The 21585-nt window shown below is 36.5% G+C and overlaps 1 protein-coding gene across 9 annotated transcripts in view; it reads right to left on the bottom strand.

Moving 5' to 3' along the window:
• Positions 1-21585, bottom strand: part of LOC146001615 (mannosylglucosyl-3-phosphoglycerate phosphatase) — an 87471-nt gene that overhangs the window by 36963 nt on the left and 28923 nt on the right. For 6 of the 9 annotated variants that reach the window (XM_083139191.1, XM_083139172.1, XM_083139163.1 and 3 more), the window contains 3 exons: positions 12738-13007; positions 3843-4074; positions 1395-1481 (listed from right to left, as the gene is read on the bottom strand). In XM_083139191.1, the coding sequence (XP_082995317.1) occupies positions 1395-1481; positions 3843-4074; positions 12738-12863 (445 nt within the window). In that variant the 5' untranslated portion in view covers positions 12864-13007. Of the gene's footprint in view, positions 1-1394; positions 1482-3842; positions 4088-12737; positions 13008-21585 lie in introns of all 9 variants that reach the window. The other 3 variants (XM_083139227.1, XM_083139210.1, XM_083139218.1) reach the window with 2 other exon arrangements.

The following is a 21585-nucleotide window of genomic DNA, read 5'->3' as shown; positions in this document are numbered from 1 at the left end:
GTAATGTTATTAAAAATAAAAATAAATTACTCAATTAAAAATATATATTACCGGTATTATTAATTACATAAAGGAAATTAATTTGTTACTTTTATACCTATCAGATATTGTAAAGCAGCTAATTCCTTTACAACTGGTTAAAGATGTTAATAAATTATGAAATAGTGAAGTGGTTTTATTTTGTGTAAGTTTTTGTAAGCGTTGAATAACATGGGTACCTGGGGGAAATCTGGGGGGGGGGGTAAAGGCGGTCAGGGGCGTGGTGCTGATCACATCACCTCTACTCACGACCAGATCAAGAAAGTGTGTGGCGTTACCCCCACACCCCCTATACGCCTTCATGGCGTGGTGCTAAGCACAGGGGAACACTTTACCTTTACCTTTTTTTAAGTTTTTGTTTAGTTTATGTTTGTTAATATAAATCAATTAGATTTCATAGTTATTATTTTTTTGCATTCTTGTTTTACTTTTATTGTGCATATTGATGTAGATTTGTTACTTATCTCTTGAGAGAGAGAGAGAGCATTCAATTCTCACAACCTCACAAATTTGTGTTTTTTCGATATTATTCTTAGCAAATATATTTGAAATTAAAAGTAATTGCTTATCTTTTCTTTGTTATAACAAAAACTCTCCCCCCTGGACATTTTTGGTGAGGGGGGTTTAAGAGGCCAAGATTATTGGTAAATCCCCCCCAGGATTTTGCACCCTGATTAAAATTGCATGTACTTGAGAAAGAGTTGCTCTAAAAGCTACCACCTTAAAACCACACAATTATACCCTATGCACTAGGTACTCTAAAACAAAATACATATTTTGTATTTGCATTTTGATTAATTTTCATACCTTTCTACCTGTCAAAAAAATTGCAACCCAGCAAATTTATGACACCTGCCTTAAGCAAAAGGGAAGAAAAGGGGAGTTGGTTAGGCTACAAAATAGAAAATGATGTCAGTGATATTGGGATTCTATTCTCCCTTTCTGCTCAAGTCCTCCATCCCAATACAAAGATACTGGGCATGCTACTAATATGCATTTTATTTCACATTTAAAGGTCTAAATTAAGCAAGTTGCTTTATTTCTCAACAAACTAATTACCATAATAGTACAAGATTTCCTCAGAAATGTTAAAAAACAATCGGACATTGCCATTGGTAATACTTAATAAAATCTCCTGCATTTTAAGTAGAAGCAGAAGAGGCATCATATAGCCTCGATGAATATAATATGGAACAGAATATGGACAGAACAAAACAAGGCACACAGGAATCACAAAATTGCCATTTAAAAAGTAAAATTGGTATGCATTGCTGGTTTTACTAACTTATAGAAAAAAATCTGTGGCAGAGCATACCTTAACACAGATCTATTGAGTTGAGATCTAGACAACTTACCAAAATCATGGTTTCCATACACAGCACAATGTGTATTGCATTCATTGAGAACAGGAACCATTTGTTCACCCTTTGTAAAGGTGCTTACTGAAATAAATACAGAGTAACAAACATTATCTGTTGGAGCAAAAATATGGCAACTTTAAACAATAAATCCTTTAGCAAACATTGGCAAAACTTTAAAAATTAAACACTTCTTTCTTGCAAAATAATATAGATGCATCTTCATTCCTCCCCATATTAACAAGTTGATTATGCGTTTCAAAAATTTCCAAGATACTCATCTGCCTATGACGATTATTTTACTTCAAGCCACAGTTAATTCAATATCTTGATTGAACCTCAATTATCAGATAAATGAGAATTTTTTAAAGTAAAAGCGGCAAATTTTGATTAATTTTCCTCATCTTCTAATTTTTAACAAAAAACAAAATCCTCTCTCAAGCCTGTGAAAGCACATTAGTAAACAGCCTACACAGGCCCGTAGCTAGAATTGATATCCAGGGGGGCTTTGTAAACCAAGTCCATTTTTCGAAAACTTAACAGTATTAAATGAAGATGTTTGTGTTGGGGGTCATTAACTTATATAAAATTTATAAATATACAGATACTACATTTTTCTACATCTTTTAAACCATCTCTTGAGGTGTTAATTGATTGATACTGAAATCATCCCTTACAGTAGAGGTTCCCAAATTTTTTCATTTCACGGCGCCCCTAGTGTTTCAAGATTTTTCTGCGGCGATCTAGTCAGAATGTGGGCCTATCTTGCACTTGCAATGCCCAATTAGTGTGGATAGGTTGCTTGCCTTAGTTAAAAAATATACACATATTTCAAATTCAGAAACATTTTACATGTAAAAAGTACTAAATAAGCAAATATTTGGAACAAACATTTCAGTGAAAATAATGTAACATTTTGCGGCGCCCCTAAAACCCAGCCACGGCACACAGCGCACACTTTGGGGTCCACTGCACACTCAATACTACTTTAGATGTGAAGGGAATTTGCATGATGACATCAAAGTCACAGATTTCTGTCTAAACGGGAGGTTGCAACAGGGACAGTGAAGATACAGATAAAGAAGCGCCCCTATGAAATAACTTACAAATTCTAGATAATCTTTTAAATATTTGCAGCTACTTCGACTTCTGCTCATAAACAAGATGAGCGAATGTAATAGCTGCTGTTCGTGTTCTGTGGATTTATCCTTAAAGTTGTGAGCTGTCTACATTTTCACTCTTCACTGGAAACAAATTACACAAAATAGTTTTACTTAATGTCAAGTGCGCTGATGGCAGGTTCAGGGGGGCTCAGCCCCCCCCCTGACCCCTGCCTGGCTATGGACCTGAGCCTACACTTGCGTGGAAAATGCATCCCAAAACCATTAACCTGACTCGATGCTCCATGGTTCCTATAGTGTAGGATAGTATTTTCTTTCAAAATGTGACAATACACACATGCATCAGAGCTGTGGAGATGGATATTACATGAAACGAGGTCCAGCAAAGCATCAATATTCAATGATTGTTACATGTTTCCCTGAAAGTTTTTAAAAATCAATTAGGTTATGTATTCTACCCCACTTTCTTGGATGTTAGTTGAAAAGATTATAAAACAAATTGGAAAGTAATCACAGGAAAATTTTCATAACAGTATCAAATAATAATAATAATGCTCCACAAATAATTTATATGCAGAAATTTCTTTACATGCATAATTCTCCACCACTGGCATTTTGAAAAATATTATAGTTTAGACACACTAACTTCTGTCTGAATGGATATGTTTCACAGTATGGGTATATTATAAGAAACAATGTAAACAAGTTGAAACTACAGTTACAGCACTGGCACATGTCAGTTACAGAGAAAGAAAGACTAACACTGTAAGAATCTTCACGACCTAATGATAGTTCTAGTTCGGCCAACTAATGTAGCCAAAGATGTTTATGTAGCTTTCCTCTGAGTTTAGACGTGATTCAGAATGAACTCATATATGAAACTTTTGCCAATACCAGTACAGTACCAATATAAACTTACAGAGTCCAATAATGTACTTAGATCAGATATAAAATTACAAATATCCATCCAAAGAACCCAATTAGTCCATTTATATCCTTAATTACTGCATGTAACCAGGTTACTGTAATGTAATAGGTTTTTCTTATGGAAAGGGAAATGCATATTTTGACACTACGAAAATCAGGGTATTCAAATTGTACCCTTTTATCCATAAAAATAACAAAATGGCAGAATTTTGCACTAAGTTTCAGGATAATTATAGATATCAGACCAGTAAAATTATCAGCAATTTCACCAATAAAGTGCCACAATGTGCCACATCAACAGAGACAGCTAGACTACCAATGGATCTGTCCCATTCCTACTTTCTAGTAATCCACATTGCCAGTATTGAACACAAAATGAAAACTGACACCAACTTACAGATGCTGGGTGCAAAAATATCTCCACTGAAGAGCACCAATGGATTCAAATGTGAAAAGGATTTCATGGCATGGCAGAAACGTGCTGCTCCCCCAATTGGCTCTCTTTCTTGAGGTTCAACATTGTACACATCATTGTAATGCAGTATTGTGACAACCCCTGATGAAGAACCCATGTTCCCAGATATAGATGACAGTGTTCGTAAGCCTGTTTTTCGAACTTCTAATGATGCCTGAAAAAGAAAACTTTTGCATTCATTTAACAATAACTACCATTTAGAAGTGGGTATTTAAAAAATTAAGATGTTAGAAACTAATCCTAAAATATTTTTCAGGTTTCAATATTTATTTCTGGGCAGCTCATGAAACATGAGGCATGCCAATTGATGGAAACACTCTCAAAGTTTTATTTCTTTACAGACAGTACCCAGTAGTTATGTATTTGCTGCTAGGAGACAGGCTTTACAAGATGGCTCTGAGAAACATTTTTTGTGCTTGAATTTCATCAAAGTTAGCCATTTACCATTGTCCAATACACTTCTCACAAAGTATCCTTTGATTGTGATCATAGGGTGTTAAAGGCTCAAAGCAGCATATGGCTTCAATAGTCACTTCCACAAAGTACATGATACTGTTGCTTGTGGTATGCAGAGTTACTTCCTATTTCTGATTTTCTAGGACTCTGTTGGAAATCCTCTCTAACATGGTCCACTTGTGCTTCTAGTTTTTTCTTTAGGAAGTTTTCTGAAAGTCCATGCCACCGATGAATGGAATTTGCCATCATAACTGAGTATGATAAAATTCGAGCACAAAGACGCCTCCTGCTGGAACCTGCCATCTTCCAAAACCTGTCTCCCAGCAGCCAAGTGCATAACTCTAGGACACTGCCTATTATGAAAGAAACTCAAGAGTCATAATTTGATCTGGTTATACATGCCAAATGTTTCATGACCTGCCCAGAAAAAAAATATATTAAAATGCCGACAATCATTTTGAATAACCCTTTATATGTAATATGTAGGCATATTTACTGTAATCTATACTAACTAATGTATGTTCCTTGAGTTTCATTAAAACAGGGACAGTTATCATAAAATGAACTTGCCAGCTTGTTATGATCTTGTGAATGCATTTTTCAATTTCTACTGATGGCAGAAGTGAAACTCCTCCATAACTTCAACTAATGAGATCGAAAATAATATTACGAATACAATAAATACATTCATAAATATCACAAGAACAAGCATAAGACAAATTATAAAATAGATCATGTAAATTCATCAAGTCAATCTATTAAACTATCACACTGGGGAACACAGTTTTTGGCACATGGAACATATATTTGGTTTCTAATGTAAAATGTTATGCTGAATTCAAATATGCACTCGGAATTTTTCTATCACTCACAGTTTTTGTACAATGACATTTTTTTAAGTATTACTTGTTCGGAATTTTAGTTATTTTCTCTGTGATAAGTATGTATGTAAAAAAGTTTTTCAATGATTTCGAGCAGAATTTGGGCACAAACAATTTAACCAGTACGAATGCACAATGACGCAGACAGGGTTTTATTTCGGGGAAGGGCTGAATTGCATTGATGGGGGGGGGGGGGACGAACCTCGTAGGTAATGCGACTTCAGTGGTAATGGAATGGTGTGGCTTGAACCACAAGATCATTCAACTGACTGTCATTTCTGTATTAGAAAGATAAAAGGAATAAGTAGTAAATTCAAATATATAGTCAAGTACCCAAATTTGACATCTGCTATGAGACCAGTACTTGTACCACACCCCCTACATATCAACTGTAGAAGATGAATGGGAACATAAGGCAGCTACCGAAGTTCAAAATGAGGAGCAGGATCATTCTACTTTCAAAGCCTCTTCTTGTGAACCTCGTGTGTTAACTCAGAGTGAATTATACAACCTTGTTCAGGATTTGAAATTGGGAAAAGAAACAAGCCGAACTCTTCGATTTAATAGTAATTGCGTTGTTAAAGGGTTTGCAGCTCGGCTATACTAAATTTTGCTGTTTTGTGTGCGAATGGGACAGCAGGGACAAGAATAATCATTACATCAAAGAATGACCAAAGTGTGAATCACATACATCTGGACAGAAAAATGTTGTATATCCCTTACTAGTGAACTCATATGTGATTCTTCTTCCTCCACTTCATATCAAGTTAGGGAGGGCTTTTGAAAAACTTAGTTAAGACGATGGACAAAAATTGTGTTGCTTTCATTATTTGAAGGAAAAATTTCCATGTGTAAGTACACTAGAATAAAGAAAGGGATTTTTTGTGTGATCCAAATTAGAGCTTTGATAACGAATAAAAAAATTGAAGGTCTGTTAGGCAAAGTTGACAGATCAGCGTTGAGTTAATTTAAAAGCATTGTATATAATCGTATTATGAAATCATAAAGCTTCGAAATATCGTGAGACTGGGTGAACTGTTAGTCATGCAAATATATGGGGTGTAATATGACCCTCAAAATATATTTCTTGGAATCTCACCTGGATTTCTTCCCTGACAACCTTGGAATTTGTGACAAACATTGGGAGCGTTCCCACCAAGACATCTCCGTCATGGAAAAGAGGTACCAGGGACAGTGGAGTGCAAGAATGCTTTCTCATTACTGTTGAATGCTGAAGAGAGATGTTCCAGATGCACAATGCAGAAGGAAATCAACAACGCTCACATTTTAGTTAAGTTGAATAGCGCCATGTATGTATGTATATGCACAGAAATGTTTCACACTTAATCTGGGCATCACAAAAAAAACTGTGGGTGATTGAGAAAAACTACTTACATATTTGAATTCAGCATGAAAAGTTCTATTAAGATCAGCTATTTTTCCTCGTGTGCTAAAACAAAAGTTCAATTTTGTTCCCCAGTGAGAAAATGGCACAAAGAATACCTTAACAATTTTTGTGCACTACAATGTAACACTTAACAGTTGAAACACAAATCTAAATATTTTTTGCATAATTTGATTGTGGTAGAAGAGAACAATTGTCTGAAGTAGAGAAACCCACAAATAATAACATTTATCTATATACTTCTTTTATTCAGCATTTACTGTACTTACGACACTCAACATTAATATAAAAACAACAATCCAAAGACATGCACAGTGCAACACAATCTCAAATACTTTCACAAAGAAATGTATTACTCATATTCCCTTTATTGCAATGTGGTTTTAGAGAAGCTTTTCAGTCGTAAAAGACATTTTAGAGTTGAGCCAAGCTAACTCCCGGCACAGGACCCACCTTTATGACAGTGACCTTCTGTTGCCACATTTACCCACGAAGAAACTTGCAGTCAAACAGCTGATTAGGCCTACTGTTGCCACATTTTTGAGCAACAAGTGGCAACCTTAAAATCCATCCTCCCCGAAGCGGCCAGCAGGGAAACAGGATTTTGTCAAAATAACTGTCCTGCGCTGTAAATGGGGGCCGGGAGTTATGACCTGGGTCTAGGTACCCATACTGCGTACGTGTATCACACCACTAAAAGCAGTGCAGATGAGGCAATCTACAGGAGAATCTCTGAAGTAAGAGGTGCTGTGAAGTGCAGCAAGCTGTAACACACAAATCTTACACAGACCTGATATTGTGTGGTGTGAAATAGTGCTGTGACTTATTACTAGAATTCATGCACAACATTCACAACATACAATCTTTTTTTTTTACCATACAATTTTTACATCTTCAAACTCAGCATGAAGGTCAAAATTTGAATGAATATAGCTAGTATGACTAGAAACCTGAAGTAGTGAGGAGTAACTTCACATAAACATTTACAAGATCATTTTACAACAAAAAAAAGGTAGTAATTATTGTACTGTAACCATTTCTGTGAATCAAAAAATCTACAATTTATTTTCCTGCAAGGTGCTTCAATGACTTAATTATAGTTTTATAGTACCAACTGCTTTATCACCCCTACTGCCAATTCTGAGTAAAATAGTTCAAAAAAGGGGGATTCTAGTTATTTCCTTGCCACAAGTACTTACTTGAAAAATGTATATAGATCACTTAATAATTAAATATTTTTGCAAATATTCAAGACACATTACATGTTCACATCTTTTTGAATTCTAAGAAGCCTACTCTCCCAACACAGCCTTACCGGCATTTTGGCACTTTTATAGTGGTCACATTTTTTTTTTTTTTTAATAAGGTGTGAAGGCAAAGGGCATTTTCAGTGGGAAGTTAAAAATTGTGCAAGGTTTTAAATAAAAATGTATATCTCTGTAACTACGAATGGTAGAGTTACAAATTATAGCTCGCTTTTTCAGTACAGTCTATGCTATAAGCCTGTGGTAAAAAAAAATCTAATTTTCATTTACCAAATAGAAGAAGGTCAAATATGTTATTTTCTTTACATTATTTAAATTTCGTCAAGATACAGTTTAAAATGCAATCTGAACCATTATGTGCCTCCACCAGGTATCGATCCCAGGACCCCTTGAGATTATAAAATGGTGTTTGATGAATTGCATTAGTTATGAAGTCTTTGGTAGCTAACTAGATTAGAAATAAATTATTGCCTCTTTTATTGTCTTGTAATCAAATCCAGCAAGAACAAACATGATTCACACAAAGTTTCCTGCAAGACGCAATATATGCAAACGAAAATAAAATCTTTTCACCTGATTGTTAACAATGCAACATGTTAATTCTGCAAGGCAAGGGGAAGGATAACATTTCAAGACTTATTTACATGAGAACTCCTATGAAAAGCTTCTATTACATCCAGTGTGCAATGGAAAATACAGCTCCAGCTGCGAACTAGCAGTGAACAAGTCATTCAGCTAGCACATACCTGTCAAGGACAACTCAATCTGTAACATGAAAGAAGCCACCTACATCATCTGGAATTGTTTTCTTTTCTTATATTTATTATAACGAGTTCCCAGTTGGGAAAATATCTCCACTAAATTATTTTACTTTAAAGATATTTAAACCAAAAGCCCCAAAAAGATAGCAATGCACAGAAACTAGGTTTGTCATATGCCCTCTTTCTACAGGATGTCATCTATTCTGCAATCTGTTTTTCTGTCCTGTAAACATTTATATTACATATTGTTTTAATATAATATACACAGTGAACCTAAAAGAAATAGACAAGATTAAACACTTTATAAATCGAAAACTCTTTGTTTTATCAGGAAGCATTTAGTACTGTTTTATGGAGAAAATCTTCCAGTTTACGACCTTCAGTTTTAGTTTGTTTTTGTGATATCAGCATCATGCGAGTGCCCTTGACATCAGTCGAGCAATATGGCTGCTAACCAGGTAGAAAATACTTTCTGTGTGCTTGAATACAATTGATATCTGCCCTGTTACAAAAGGGTAACTCATAGAACATTTGTTACTTAGTCATGTAAACTTCAGGACATACTCTTCCAACCATGTAAGCATTTCAGCCATGTTATAAAAACCCTTGTTTCTGTAAAACATTGAAACTGTCTATTTCTTTTAGGCTCACCTTGTATAGTATAATGTCTATTGAATGTAATTTACTGTTGTGTGTTAGCTGGATTTTATATCCCCTTCAGTATGTGTCCTGTATTGGTGAGAAAGAAATAAGATAACCCTAAGAAAATTTATTTTTATCTAAAGAAATTATTGCCTATCCAGAACCTTGATTTTGTACTTTTGTCAATTTTTGGCACTCATATCTATGATACCTCAATGTTGAAAAATCCATCATATCATAAAATTTTGAAGTGTGAATTTTACCTTGCAATATATACATACAACAGATGTCATAGTGAACACACCACATCTCCATGTTGTGTCTGAAAATATGGTTAATAACTGAACAACGAAAGTATGGGATGAAATGATATGGAACAAACACTGGATACAGCTAGTGGAAGGATAGCATGCAACACACATTCTCAAGTTTATCCTTTTGCTCATGTAGTCATGCTGGGTTCGAATCTCGGCTTGGGCATGAATATTTCTGAGTGTACATTCGTCAATTTCATCATATCAACACACTTCCTCATCTTCGCAAATTAGCCAAAAGTGGCACAAAAAGCAAAGTAAAATAAAGGAAATCAATGAAAGAACAATAAAAAATAAAAGAACAAATAGAAAAAACAAGATAAAATATAACAACAAATCAACAACGCAACAGGAGTAAATCAAGAAACTAACAAAAATGCAGAACACTGTGATAGAATCATTTTTTTTTTTTTTTTTTTTTTTGCCCTGGGAACAAGTTGTCTTTGCCTTTCTTCCCTCACCTTCCCTTTCCCCTCATTGCACACCCCACACTGGACTTAAACTCTTAAATTTTGCTAAATGCAACTAAATTGTGCTTGGATGACTTAGGTCTTAAGTTCATTTTATGCATCTATTTTGGGGGCAGTTGTAATGTGAACATACGTTGTTGATTAGTTAAACAATATTGATAATTGCCCCCATTAAATTAATTACAATGGTTTAGCCAATATAATTGGTTCAATTGCTTGAAAAGGTTTGAGAAAATTCGACGACTACAAAAGGCGGCAGCTTGTTTTATCTGTGGTGACCCCAACTTTCTAGCAATTTCCTTCAATAAAATGTTCCTCGTGAGCTAAGTAAGGAAAGATAAAGAAAAGATGAAAAGAAGATGGTGGACGAGATGTGGCTGGATCGGCTGTTCGAAACAAATAAGATCTGATAATAATCAGATCAAATGATAAATATATGTTTTTAAATTTATTTTTTCAAAATATATTCCTCTGAATTCAATTTATCTCTCTCCCAGTGGTGCTTGTTTATAGATGATACTATATTTTACCATTATTCCAAACACAGGGTGCTAGGTAACAACAAAGTTCAAATTCTACTACGTTTAGCTCAATTGTCCATTTCAGGCGAACATGCCCCTGAAATTATGCTTTCCCGCATGAATCACATGGAATATTATGGGACCAGCTGAGGCACTCGGAGAAGTGGCTCGATATGCGACAATAGAGCCCATGGCAGGGATGGAAATTTGTAGAAATTTGTGGAAATTATCGTAAGGCCTAGAATTTCAGTTTTCTTGTATTAAGGCATCGTTTAATGAAATTATAAGTAATAAAATAATCCGTAAAAGCCAAATAGATTAGGGTAGGCCCGGCCTCCGGGCCTCTTGTGAGGCTTCGCCACTGATTATCTATACTACCTATAATGAAAAAGTTGTAAAACAGTCACTACTCAAGGAGACTATTTCAAAAAAGGAGGAACATGATACAATGTATATTAAAGGGGTACATGGTATAAAAATTCAATACACATGGTATCAAGTATTTATGGGCACAGTGAACCTTACTGAGTCTTCAATTCCCATATGTCACACACCACAAAACGTACACAAATCCAATAAAAAAATCACATACAGGATATTATAAATTGGTGTGTCAATTATATTGTATATCATCTGCAAACATACAATTATATTAAAAAAGGCTAATCAGAACATGATTAAACAACGGAGCAATCTGGTAATCTGTAGAATACAAGAGTTGGCATAGTGGCAACACTTATACAATGTGGTTAACAACTGACAAAACAGCTTTTCTCTCATCCACTATTAGTAATGGAGTATTTCTAATTGTAGCCTCTTTAAAATTGTCTGAAATAATTATAAAAGTCTTATACTGCAAGTATTGCATTTGAACCAGTTAATCTTGTGTAAAATATTACTAGATTCATTTGCAGGATAGCAAGAAAAATTAATTCGGAAAACAAACTTTGAGCCTGCATTTGGGTATAACAATAACGAAAACTGCACATTTTGCATAACTGCAATAAAAGTGTTGGCTGACATTTTGTGTCGAGTTCAAATTCAAAGTAAGTTAGAGATGTTATATTTTTTGTTTATCATAATTGATCAAATTGTTGGGATAAACAACCACCTTCAACAACTGTGTTGGAGCATCACGTCTATTCATCAGATTTAATCCCCTGCGACTTCTACCTTATCCCCCACATGAAAACCAATCTAAAGGGTCATCGTTTTGAGTCAGAAACTGAGGTGAAAGCAGCATCACAGGAGACATTACTGGTGGTTGCAAAACATTGCTTCCAGCACTGCTTCCAACAGGTTTACCAGCGCTGGCAAAAGTGTATCCTTGCCCAAGGGGATTACTTTGAAGGTGGTCGTGCATTGGTGTTTTGAAGTCATCATGGTAAGGAACTATGAGCAGAGTTCCTAAACTTTAGGATTGTACCACGTACTATTGAGCATAAATGCCACAAAAACTTGGTTGTGGCAGATGGGAGGGGCTAATTGCCTCCATCACCCTCCCTGTGGATCTGTCCTGCAGATAAGATTGGTATTGATTTAGCCTTACTTAGTAGGAGTATGTATTTCTTGATGCCAATAATGTATTGTCTGGAATCAAAAGTTGCAAATTTCCATGTGAAGTCAATAGTGTCTCACTACACTGCTTTGCTAAGCCAAAATGCTATAACTCATCTTCATATGATTTTGTGAAAATGAACAGAATACATTTCACCTTTAGCTGCAATCTTAACTAAAATGTAGAAAGACGAACTGATCATTATATTTAAAGATACCACCAAAGGCAAAATGTGTTCTGTTCACTTTCTCGAAATCACCTGAAGCGGAGTCACGGCTTTGTGGCTAGCAAGTAAGTATAAATGTAAATAAAACTACAGCCGTTTATTTCACCTGAAACCTTTTCTTAATTAATACTTTCACCTCATGCAGCTGGTAGTCTTAACCACAATAATACAGAATAAAAATAAAAAAAACTAATACGCATGCTGCACTAAAAGAAGTAATACGGCTACATTTTCCCAATTCAGAAGCAGTAGAAGGTCACATCTTTCAACAGTGTGCAAGTGCAGACACAACATATAGTAAAGAGGAACAACATTAACCTGCTTAAGCCATCCTACAACACTTCGTACTCCTGATGTCACTTCTTCCGGAACCTCAAAAGAAGAAGATTCCACCAGATCTGACCATCTTGATCTAATAGCTGCCTGTGCTGCAAAATTCGCCATATTCAAGGGCCCCGTTTCACGTTCACTCAATGAAGTCTTAGGTTAGTTTCAGTTAGTAATTTCATTCCTGCTTAGATTGTGCTTTACTCTACAAATGCATCTTCCGTACAAGCAATACAGCATTATAAAGTAAGCAGACAATCCCTAGAGTAAAGAAATACTCCATGATGCTACATTGTTATTTTCACACAAGCAGGATAAAATTAGAAACAAGAATATGGATCGTGTGGTCAGGAGAACATTGTCATTGTTATGGAATCATTAAAACGCTCTTTAAAATTCCTATAATTTATACACTTTTTGGTATGCAATTTAGGTAATGGAAAAAATCAAGAGGCAATGCATATTGTTTTTCAGTGTACATTGTAGAAATTTTAGTGGGTTTTTTGTTAACAGTAGCAATTTTCTCCTGACTGTACATACTAAGGGAAGAATGAAAATGTTTTTTCTTTCAATTGAGGCTTTCTTGTTATTGTTTTAGTTGTAATTTCTGGCAATTCATCTACAAATATTAGTAAATTAATGAAATACTGATACACAGAAGTTTAAAGCATATTTCTCAACCAAAGTATCTCAAGAAATAACTAATTACAATACATTTTAAATAGGGCTGAGCCGATCAGCCGATACCAGCGGTATCGTCATCGGTTGATTTTCTTTTACCGATACCAAAGATTTTCAGTGGCTAGAAGAGAGGGCCAAGGCAACAGCTAGTCTCAACATTTGTTCTTTATAAATTTTCGTTCACCCTTCCTTGTGACAGATTGGGAGACCAGCACATGAAGTTCCATAGAGTTTCCTAGAAACATTGGATAAAACCCCACCATCCTGGAAAGGAGATGACAAGATCAAAGGCATGGGTAAGTCAAAGCTGAACCCAAACGTGACCATGAAGGCATGTAACTGCTTAGTTAACGCTGTGGGGAAATAACCATTTATTGCCAATTCTTTGAAGATCGTGGTCGTAAGATAGGTGGATATTTCTAACCCCCGCCGCACTAATGCCGGGTCAGGTAGTTGCAGAGTTCTTGGAAAAGAGGGATGAAGGTCACTGTGAAATTAGCTTTGTTTTACCTACGTTCAAGCGGGAAGGGGAATCAGCAATTTATACTTATCCTCTTCACTTCTATCATTCTCGTGACTGCCAGTATTGGCCAATGATGGCTATTTATTTCCGCCGAAAGCCGGCCCCCGTGGCGGAGTGGCAAGCACATCATGCTACTCAGGGTTCGAATCCCAGGCTGGGCATGGATGTTTGAGTGACTCCATTCATCAATTTCATCACATCATCACTCATCCCCATCTTCGCAAATTAGCCAAAAGTGGCACAAAAAGCGATCTAAAATAAAGCAAATCAATCAATAATTTCCACTGATATTAGATTGGGAACATACGGCTTTGAATGACACTACTAAGAAAGATACGCTAATCGGGACTGGACCTACATTTTAAAGTAGGACCCAGATCTATTGATTACAAGGTGACGGCGACACCATCGGAGAGGCCCCTCTAAAGATTTATGTACCAGGAAAGGTACAATAATGTACATAAAATATTTATTAGAAACTTTACTTTTCATTAAACGGACGTACCATCATTCCTTTTGTTATTCAATAAATATTAAATTTTTTACTTCTTTGACATAAATTTCCTTGCCATGACTGTTGTTTTACACAAATTTTAACGGTCTTAACTACACGTAAGCTAGATGATGATATTTGCTGTTTTATCTCTGATTTTATAGCGTCTTTTTACTATTTATGTAATAACAATATTTTTAGTCAAGATAGAAATAACAAAATATATAGTATTAAGGTTGTCTTTCCTCAGTTTCTTAGTCTGTGCTTACATACAACAATACTCCATATGCATCACAGAAATTAAGTACTAATTAATTAATTTTCATGTTATTACATATAATTATATTAACATATTAAATAGAAACAATTTTATTATTATATTTCTGAGACACTTGGCTCGACTGACTCCCTAAATTTTATATTTCTAAATATGTGCCCAATGATGTGACGACTTAGTATGACTCTGTAACTAGCCTTTTTTATTTTGTACTGGAAATATACAAGTATCGGTATCGGTGGGTATCTGTATCGGCTCAGCTCTAATTTTAAAGTAAGAATAACCCACATAATAAAAGTGTGCAACACTCAAGTAGTGAAGACTAATACACAATATGAATAAAACGGGCAAAAAATGTTTCAAGTTGCAACATTTTTAGCTTTAATTTATAATTAGTGTGGCATTTTCTCACGAATGGTTCATCTGTGGAGTCATACTGACTGTCACAGTCAGAATGGATCCACAAATGCTTCTCCTGCTGTGTACTTTTTGCCACTTTTCTGTTTGTAACATCACTTCCCCAACCCTGTGTGTATACACACATACATGTGTATATATAATGATCAGTCCTGTACTTTGAAAGATAGCTCCTTCATAACCAAAGCAGTGTATTAAGTTACAAAAATTTTATTTTACAGATGCAGGCATTTCAAAGTCATATGACACATTTTAGAAGAAAGACATGTATAAAAACCTGGCAGTGGTCCAGACATTTATTATTCATGCACAATACCAAATTATGTTACACTGTCTACAAAGTTAAAGAAAAAAGCATTGAAATAGTTTAATTTTCTGCCAACACTAAAGTCCATTTTTTTCCACTACGAAGTGGATGTAAACAAAAGCACGTGTTCTAGAGAAAGCCAGTGCAGCCCTATTGGTGGATTCTGGCAATAGTCCCTCCGCAGACCTTTTGCACCCTGATAGATAGTCCATTCAATGCCCTCTTGAAACTAGAGTAATACAGCATTGTATGCTGTTCAAAGCATTTACTAGCCGTATCCTTGTTTATGAATTCATAGCCATTCTTTAGTAAAGCACCTACGGTGACATTCACTCATTCAAATTAACAAAATTCCCGCTACTTGTCCATCAATCTTTGTTGTGCAGTGTTGCAAATTCGCAATATTAAGTAAAGTCTATAATCTTGAAACATGGGACAAGACAGAATCAGAAAACATGATTTAGACTGACAGTGACTGACATGGGAATCTCTAGATTACACACGTGTTGATGTATATACCACAAACACGCACACACTGCTTTCAAGTTCATGCGTTTTATCCAGAATGGTAAAATCAACACACTGCAAAAGATTGTAGGGAAACCTTTAAGAAAGCCAAAGTGCTTGGTGCAAATACAACCAGTGATGCTTAAAATCGTACGGAATGTTACTTTAGCATTTATTAAATGATCCACCTATGCTTCCTTTCCTTTACTTCCCACATAAAAGATGCTCAGATTTCAGGAACCTGAATTCCCCCAGCTAGTCAAAGAAAAATGCCAGATGCATACACTGGCAACTGCTTCCAAGAAGGAATTTGTAGAAGGTGGGGACACAAGCTTTTGGCATTACAAATGGGCAAACTGTGCCATTCAGTGTTGCTACCCGAACTTTATAGAAACATCGTTACAATTCGGAAATATTCCAAAGCTGTTATCGTATCTAATTGCTATATAGCCAACTTCGCAACTACAAAGTTCTATTAATGTTCCAACACGCATGTACGTAATAAGACATTCACATTTATGTTTCTAATTCATAAGGAAGAAAATAACATAGTTGGAGACACTACTTCTCGTGGTCAAGAATCTTCCGAAACACTGTTCCCTCAAGCACACGGCTATTTATAGCTTTCCTCCCCTCGACCCTGCAAAACCTGCCCTCCTCTCCGTTGCCGTGTGGTGGTTCTCGAGATTTTGCGTAGTGTTTATAGGTTGTAAGTATCATTGAATGTTGATATGGCTTCAACAGCAAGTGTTACACAACATCTACATTTGAAACCTTGAACAAGTGGCGATACCAAAATTGCGGGGAATCCAGAGTATTGTGTTGAATCGTTAACTTCTGAACAGGTGTCTTAAAAACCAGCATTTATGCGGTCCGCAAGGAAATTCAGCCGAACAAAAACGTGGATGGTACATTTTAGCTGATTTTGGACTTGCTGCCGTCAGCAGGAAAGTGGATGTTTTTTTTTTCATGGATATGAGTTTGTCTACGCTGGTTAAATTATTGCATGATTCATTTGGTTTATTTTACTTCGCATTTCTGCCACACTTGGCTAATCGTGAGGATGAGGATGAGTGATGATATGGTGAAATTGATGAAATAACACTCACAAAGAACATCCATGCCCAGGCCAAGATTCAAACTCGGGACTCCTGGCATCGTAGCGCACAGTGATAACCACTCCGCTACAATGGACAGCTGTGTGAATTCTTCTTACATGGTATATTACCACGAGAACTGACATCGTTGGTAAGTGTTTACCTCTATTTTATTATATTTTCTTCATTTCTCGTATTTACAACAGTGTTCATTTTAAAAACTAATATTTGCACATTTTTAAAAGTCACTCTAGTTTCGAAACGTTGTGGAAAATACTGACATTGAAGCTAACACGTGCGCTGGGAGGGAGGGGCAAGTGCTGGCGAATAGAAAGTGGGCACCGTGCGCATTAATACAAATTTCGGTAACTTATTGGCCACACCTACTTCGTTTTAAAGCTGGAAACAGAATAGTTACATATCATAATGATGACCAATTTCATATTAATTTGGTAATGGTTGCAGGTCGTTACTATCTGGTAATATAAAAGCTATATAATTTAAATATATGAAATTCTCATTTTAGTCTGAAGAAATTTAACAAGAAATTTGGAAGCTATTAAACACACTCTAAAACTTCTACCTTTTCCTGGCACATAAAACAAATTATTTTGTCAGTAAAGGGCAAAAGGGTATACAGTGAAAGTCTAATTTTACATTACATCTATCTCTTCAGGTCCTAATGAAGTAAAATGTTCTATTATTTTCCCAAGATTTCCATTTTCACATTATGGAATCACTAAAATACAACCCAAAATTCCTACAGAGGCAATACACGATGCAAACATTGTTTTTAAGCATAGGATGTTAATCATTAGAATTTAGAATTGGATTTCACTAAATTCCCAACAATGGCAATTTACTCCCCACAGTACATGGAAAGAAATTAATATTGCATTGGACAAACTATCTTTCCTGTCATTTGTCCTTGAGCAGAAGATACTGTAAAGCATAACCTCACACAGTAAAAACATCAACTTTTTAAAGAGTTGAAGAAACTTTAATAACAACCTAGAACATCTCTCAATTGTTTAAACTTAATTTTATGAAAACTTAAGCTTTAGCAGGCTGATGTATGTATGAATTAACAATTTGCACTATCACTTTCTATACCACCATTTCTATTCTGACTTCAGAAACTTCTTACTTCTTCGTATGCATGAGCAGTTTCACTACACACAATAGCATGCAAGCGTTAGCAATCTAATCTATTTTATTGCTTTTTAAAAATCATAACAATATTCAGACAGCATGTGTCAACTTTAGCACTGACACTGGCAAACGGTTGTCACTGTGTTTGTGTCACACCAAATACAGAAAAAATAAAGAATTCACAGGGAAGCACTATTCCAAAACATAATTATGTTCCAGAAAAGCAGTCCCAGCTGGAATCAAAATCCACGACCCTTAATTACCAAACAATAATATTAATTATTATTGGGAGGCCCAACTCTGTGTGTTATAAAGGGTGGCTACTCCAGTAACAAGACACAATTTATGAATAAATCCAGGTTTTGCAGGAAAAAATCTCAAATTTCACGGGCGAATATTTATTGTGGAAATGTTTCCTTAACCTCATTTTTTAATTAAATTATATTTCCACTTTGATTTTTGGTGGATCTCCTCTATTGAGGCTAAGTTTTAACATACTTCTTATATTATACTTTGAGAATCAAACTTCACATGGTTTTAATGTAGGGCAGAACCTTACATTTTGAAAGCATGAAATGAACACTTGAAACATAATGGCAAAACAAAGTAAAACAAGCGATAATACATCTGAGGGGAGAGTAGTGGAAATTAAGTCACAGGAGCGAAACAAAATGGCTTGATGGCTACTCTATACTGTATTATTCCCCCTGTTGTAATCTATTTCATTCCTTCCTTTGTCTCTCCCTCTTGAAGCTGCTGCTCTAAACAATCCACAAACTGTGAAACCATGAAGTCTCGATTGAAGATACTATCAAACTATATTCTTCCCCCTAAAGAATTTTTAACATATTCTAAGCATACAAGAACAAAGAGAGAGAGAGTTCAAATTATTTTAACTAACTACAAATTTGGTTCAGTACTTTTCTATGCTCATGTTTGAATTACAAAATTAAAATTAATTTAATGATATACGAGGTGCATCCAGAAAGTAAGTTTCCCTATTTTTTTTAAAAAAAAACCCAACAGTTTCAGGAAACCATTTATTGGCAACAGGTACAGCAAAGGTTCAGCTATTTTTCAACATAGCAACCACCAGAATTGAGACACTTGTCGTATCGTGGTATCAACTTTTGGATCCCACTGTCGTAGAACTCTGCCGCCTGTGAATGGAACCAGCGTGTGACAGACGTCTTCAGCTCTTCGTCGTTGCCAAAACGCTCACCGGAGGACAGGAATTTCTTGAGGTGCAAGAAAACGTGAAAATCGCTGGGAGCCAGATCAGGACTGTAAGGTGGATGATCAAACAACTCCCAGCCAAATTCCGTCAAAACAGCTGCTGTGCGCCGAGCCGTATGTGGACGAGCATTGTCATGGAGGAGCACAACACCTGCAGTAAGCATGCCACGCCTCTTGTTTTGAATGGCACGTCACAATCTCCTTAGTGTTTCACAGTAATGGTCAGTGTTCACCGTTTCACCTCTGGGGAGGAAGTCAATGAGCAAAATGCCCTTCCTCTCCCAAAACACGGTGCACATCACTTTCTGTATCGACAGCATCTGTTTGAATTTCTTCTTGACCGGAGATCCACTATGCCGCCAATGCATTGACTGCTGCTTGGTTTCCGGGGTGAAGTGCGAAATCCACGTCTCATCGCCCGTGACGATCCTGTCGAGGAAATCATCGCCGTCATCATGGTACCATTGCAGGAATGTCAGTGCTGCTCCTGAACGTTTCATTTTGTGTTCGGGTGTCAGGTTTTTCGGCACCCACCTGGCACACATTTTTTTGAACAGCAGGCGCTGCGTGACAATCTCATGCAACACGGATCGCGATATCTGCGGAAAAAGGCTACTCAACTCCGTAATCGTGAAACGACGGTTCTCTACAATGCACTGCCGCACCAGCTCAACCAGATCATCAGTGATGAGGGATGGACGCCCACTGCGCTCTTCATCATGGACACTTTGACGACCTTCCGAAAACTGCCGACATCAGCGACGCACCATCTGCTTACTCATAATGTTCGGCCCATAGACCTCACAGAGCTGACGATGAATGTCAATTGGCCCAATGCTTTGTGCATTCAGGAACTTTATCACCGACCGAACCTCGCATGCGGCGGGAGAAGGAATACGAGCTTCCATTTCGGACCACTGCTGCCTCGCTACTGGCATGCGGCGGGAGAAGGAATACGAGCTTCCACTTCGGACCACTGCTGCCTCGCTACTGGCGCCGGGCGGGATCTGTCCGTCTGGCATATGATTGATACGTCTTAGCTCTGCTGCGCATGCGCAATTTACACGGCTCATTATGTTTACTTTCACGGGAAAAAAATAGGGAAACTTACTTTCTGGATGCACCTCGTATATCAGCGCACTTATCTTTTTAATGAAAAAGAACATGACCAAAAGTCGGACAAAAATCACGACAGGGAAACAATTGAACAGAGTTTAAAAGAAAGGACTGTCCTACATTGGAATGTCTCAGGCACATATATTCTAGGCCATCTCTGAAGCCTATATTCAATACAGGAAATAATAAGACTAGCAAATGTGACTGATGCTTCACTCTCAAAATAATGACCGCGGGGGAAAACTATAGTTATGGACGCCATTACTTTAGATCATCACCAGGCTTCATCCTGAAGATTCCTTCTTCCAACTACGGCCTGAGGCTGCAGGGTTTACCTTCGCTGGAGACTCCTGTCTTCATTCTTCCCAATGGTAGAGCCTCACAGCGATGCCAATTGTACAAAACACACTAACCCACATAGGATTTTTCCCAGGAAAGGGTAATTTTGAAACTAAACTACTATTACAGGAATGGGAAAAAGAGTGACATGTGAGAGGGAATTTTTCCTCTGGGCCAAAACAACAAACACTGTTTCATTGAACACATGCAGAAACAAGAGGCCGATGACCTTGAACCAACCACACTTTACAATGGTGATGATGTTTTAAACCCCTCGGCTGCTTTGTTTATGACTGGGGTAGACTGACTGGCCAGGGATGACAAAAGGCAGGTCATTTCGCAAATGGAAATCGCATTGAAGGAAGTTTAGGAAAATTAGTTTCTTACTGCGTGGATTTTATTTAGTGTATTGAGTGAGTGAATTATATATGTTTTGAATGATTTGTGCTGCATCCTGTAGTGAAGGAAAATTAGTGACATAATTAACGAACTATTGACGAAACAATTTACTCGGCTTTTGCATGAAGATAAGCTTCAAATCGTGAAGATATGCAGGCCTCTGGCATCCCAAAGAAGAGAAGAATGGATTTGATTTGTTATTTAGCTTTGCTTTTCTGCCACTTTAGCTAATCACAACAATAGGGATGACTGACGATGCAATGAAATTGATGAAGGGACATTCACAAAGAATAAC

The sequence above is a fragment of the Lepisma saccharinum genome, chromosome 1, assembly GCF_977018435.1.
Source record: "Lepisma saccharinum chromosome 1, izLepSacc3.1, whole genome shotgun sequence".
In the NCBI taxonomy this organism is placed as follows: Eukaryota; Metazoa; Arthropoda; class Insecta; order Zygentoma; family Lepismatidae; genus Lepisma; species Lepisma saccharinum.
This window is presented reverse-complemented; position numbering and strand designations above follow the sequence as displayed.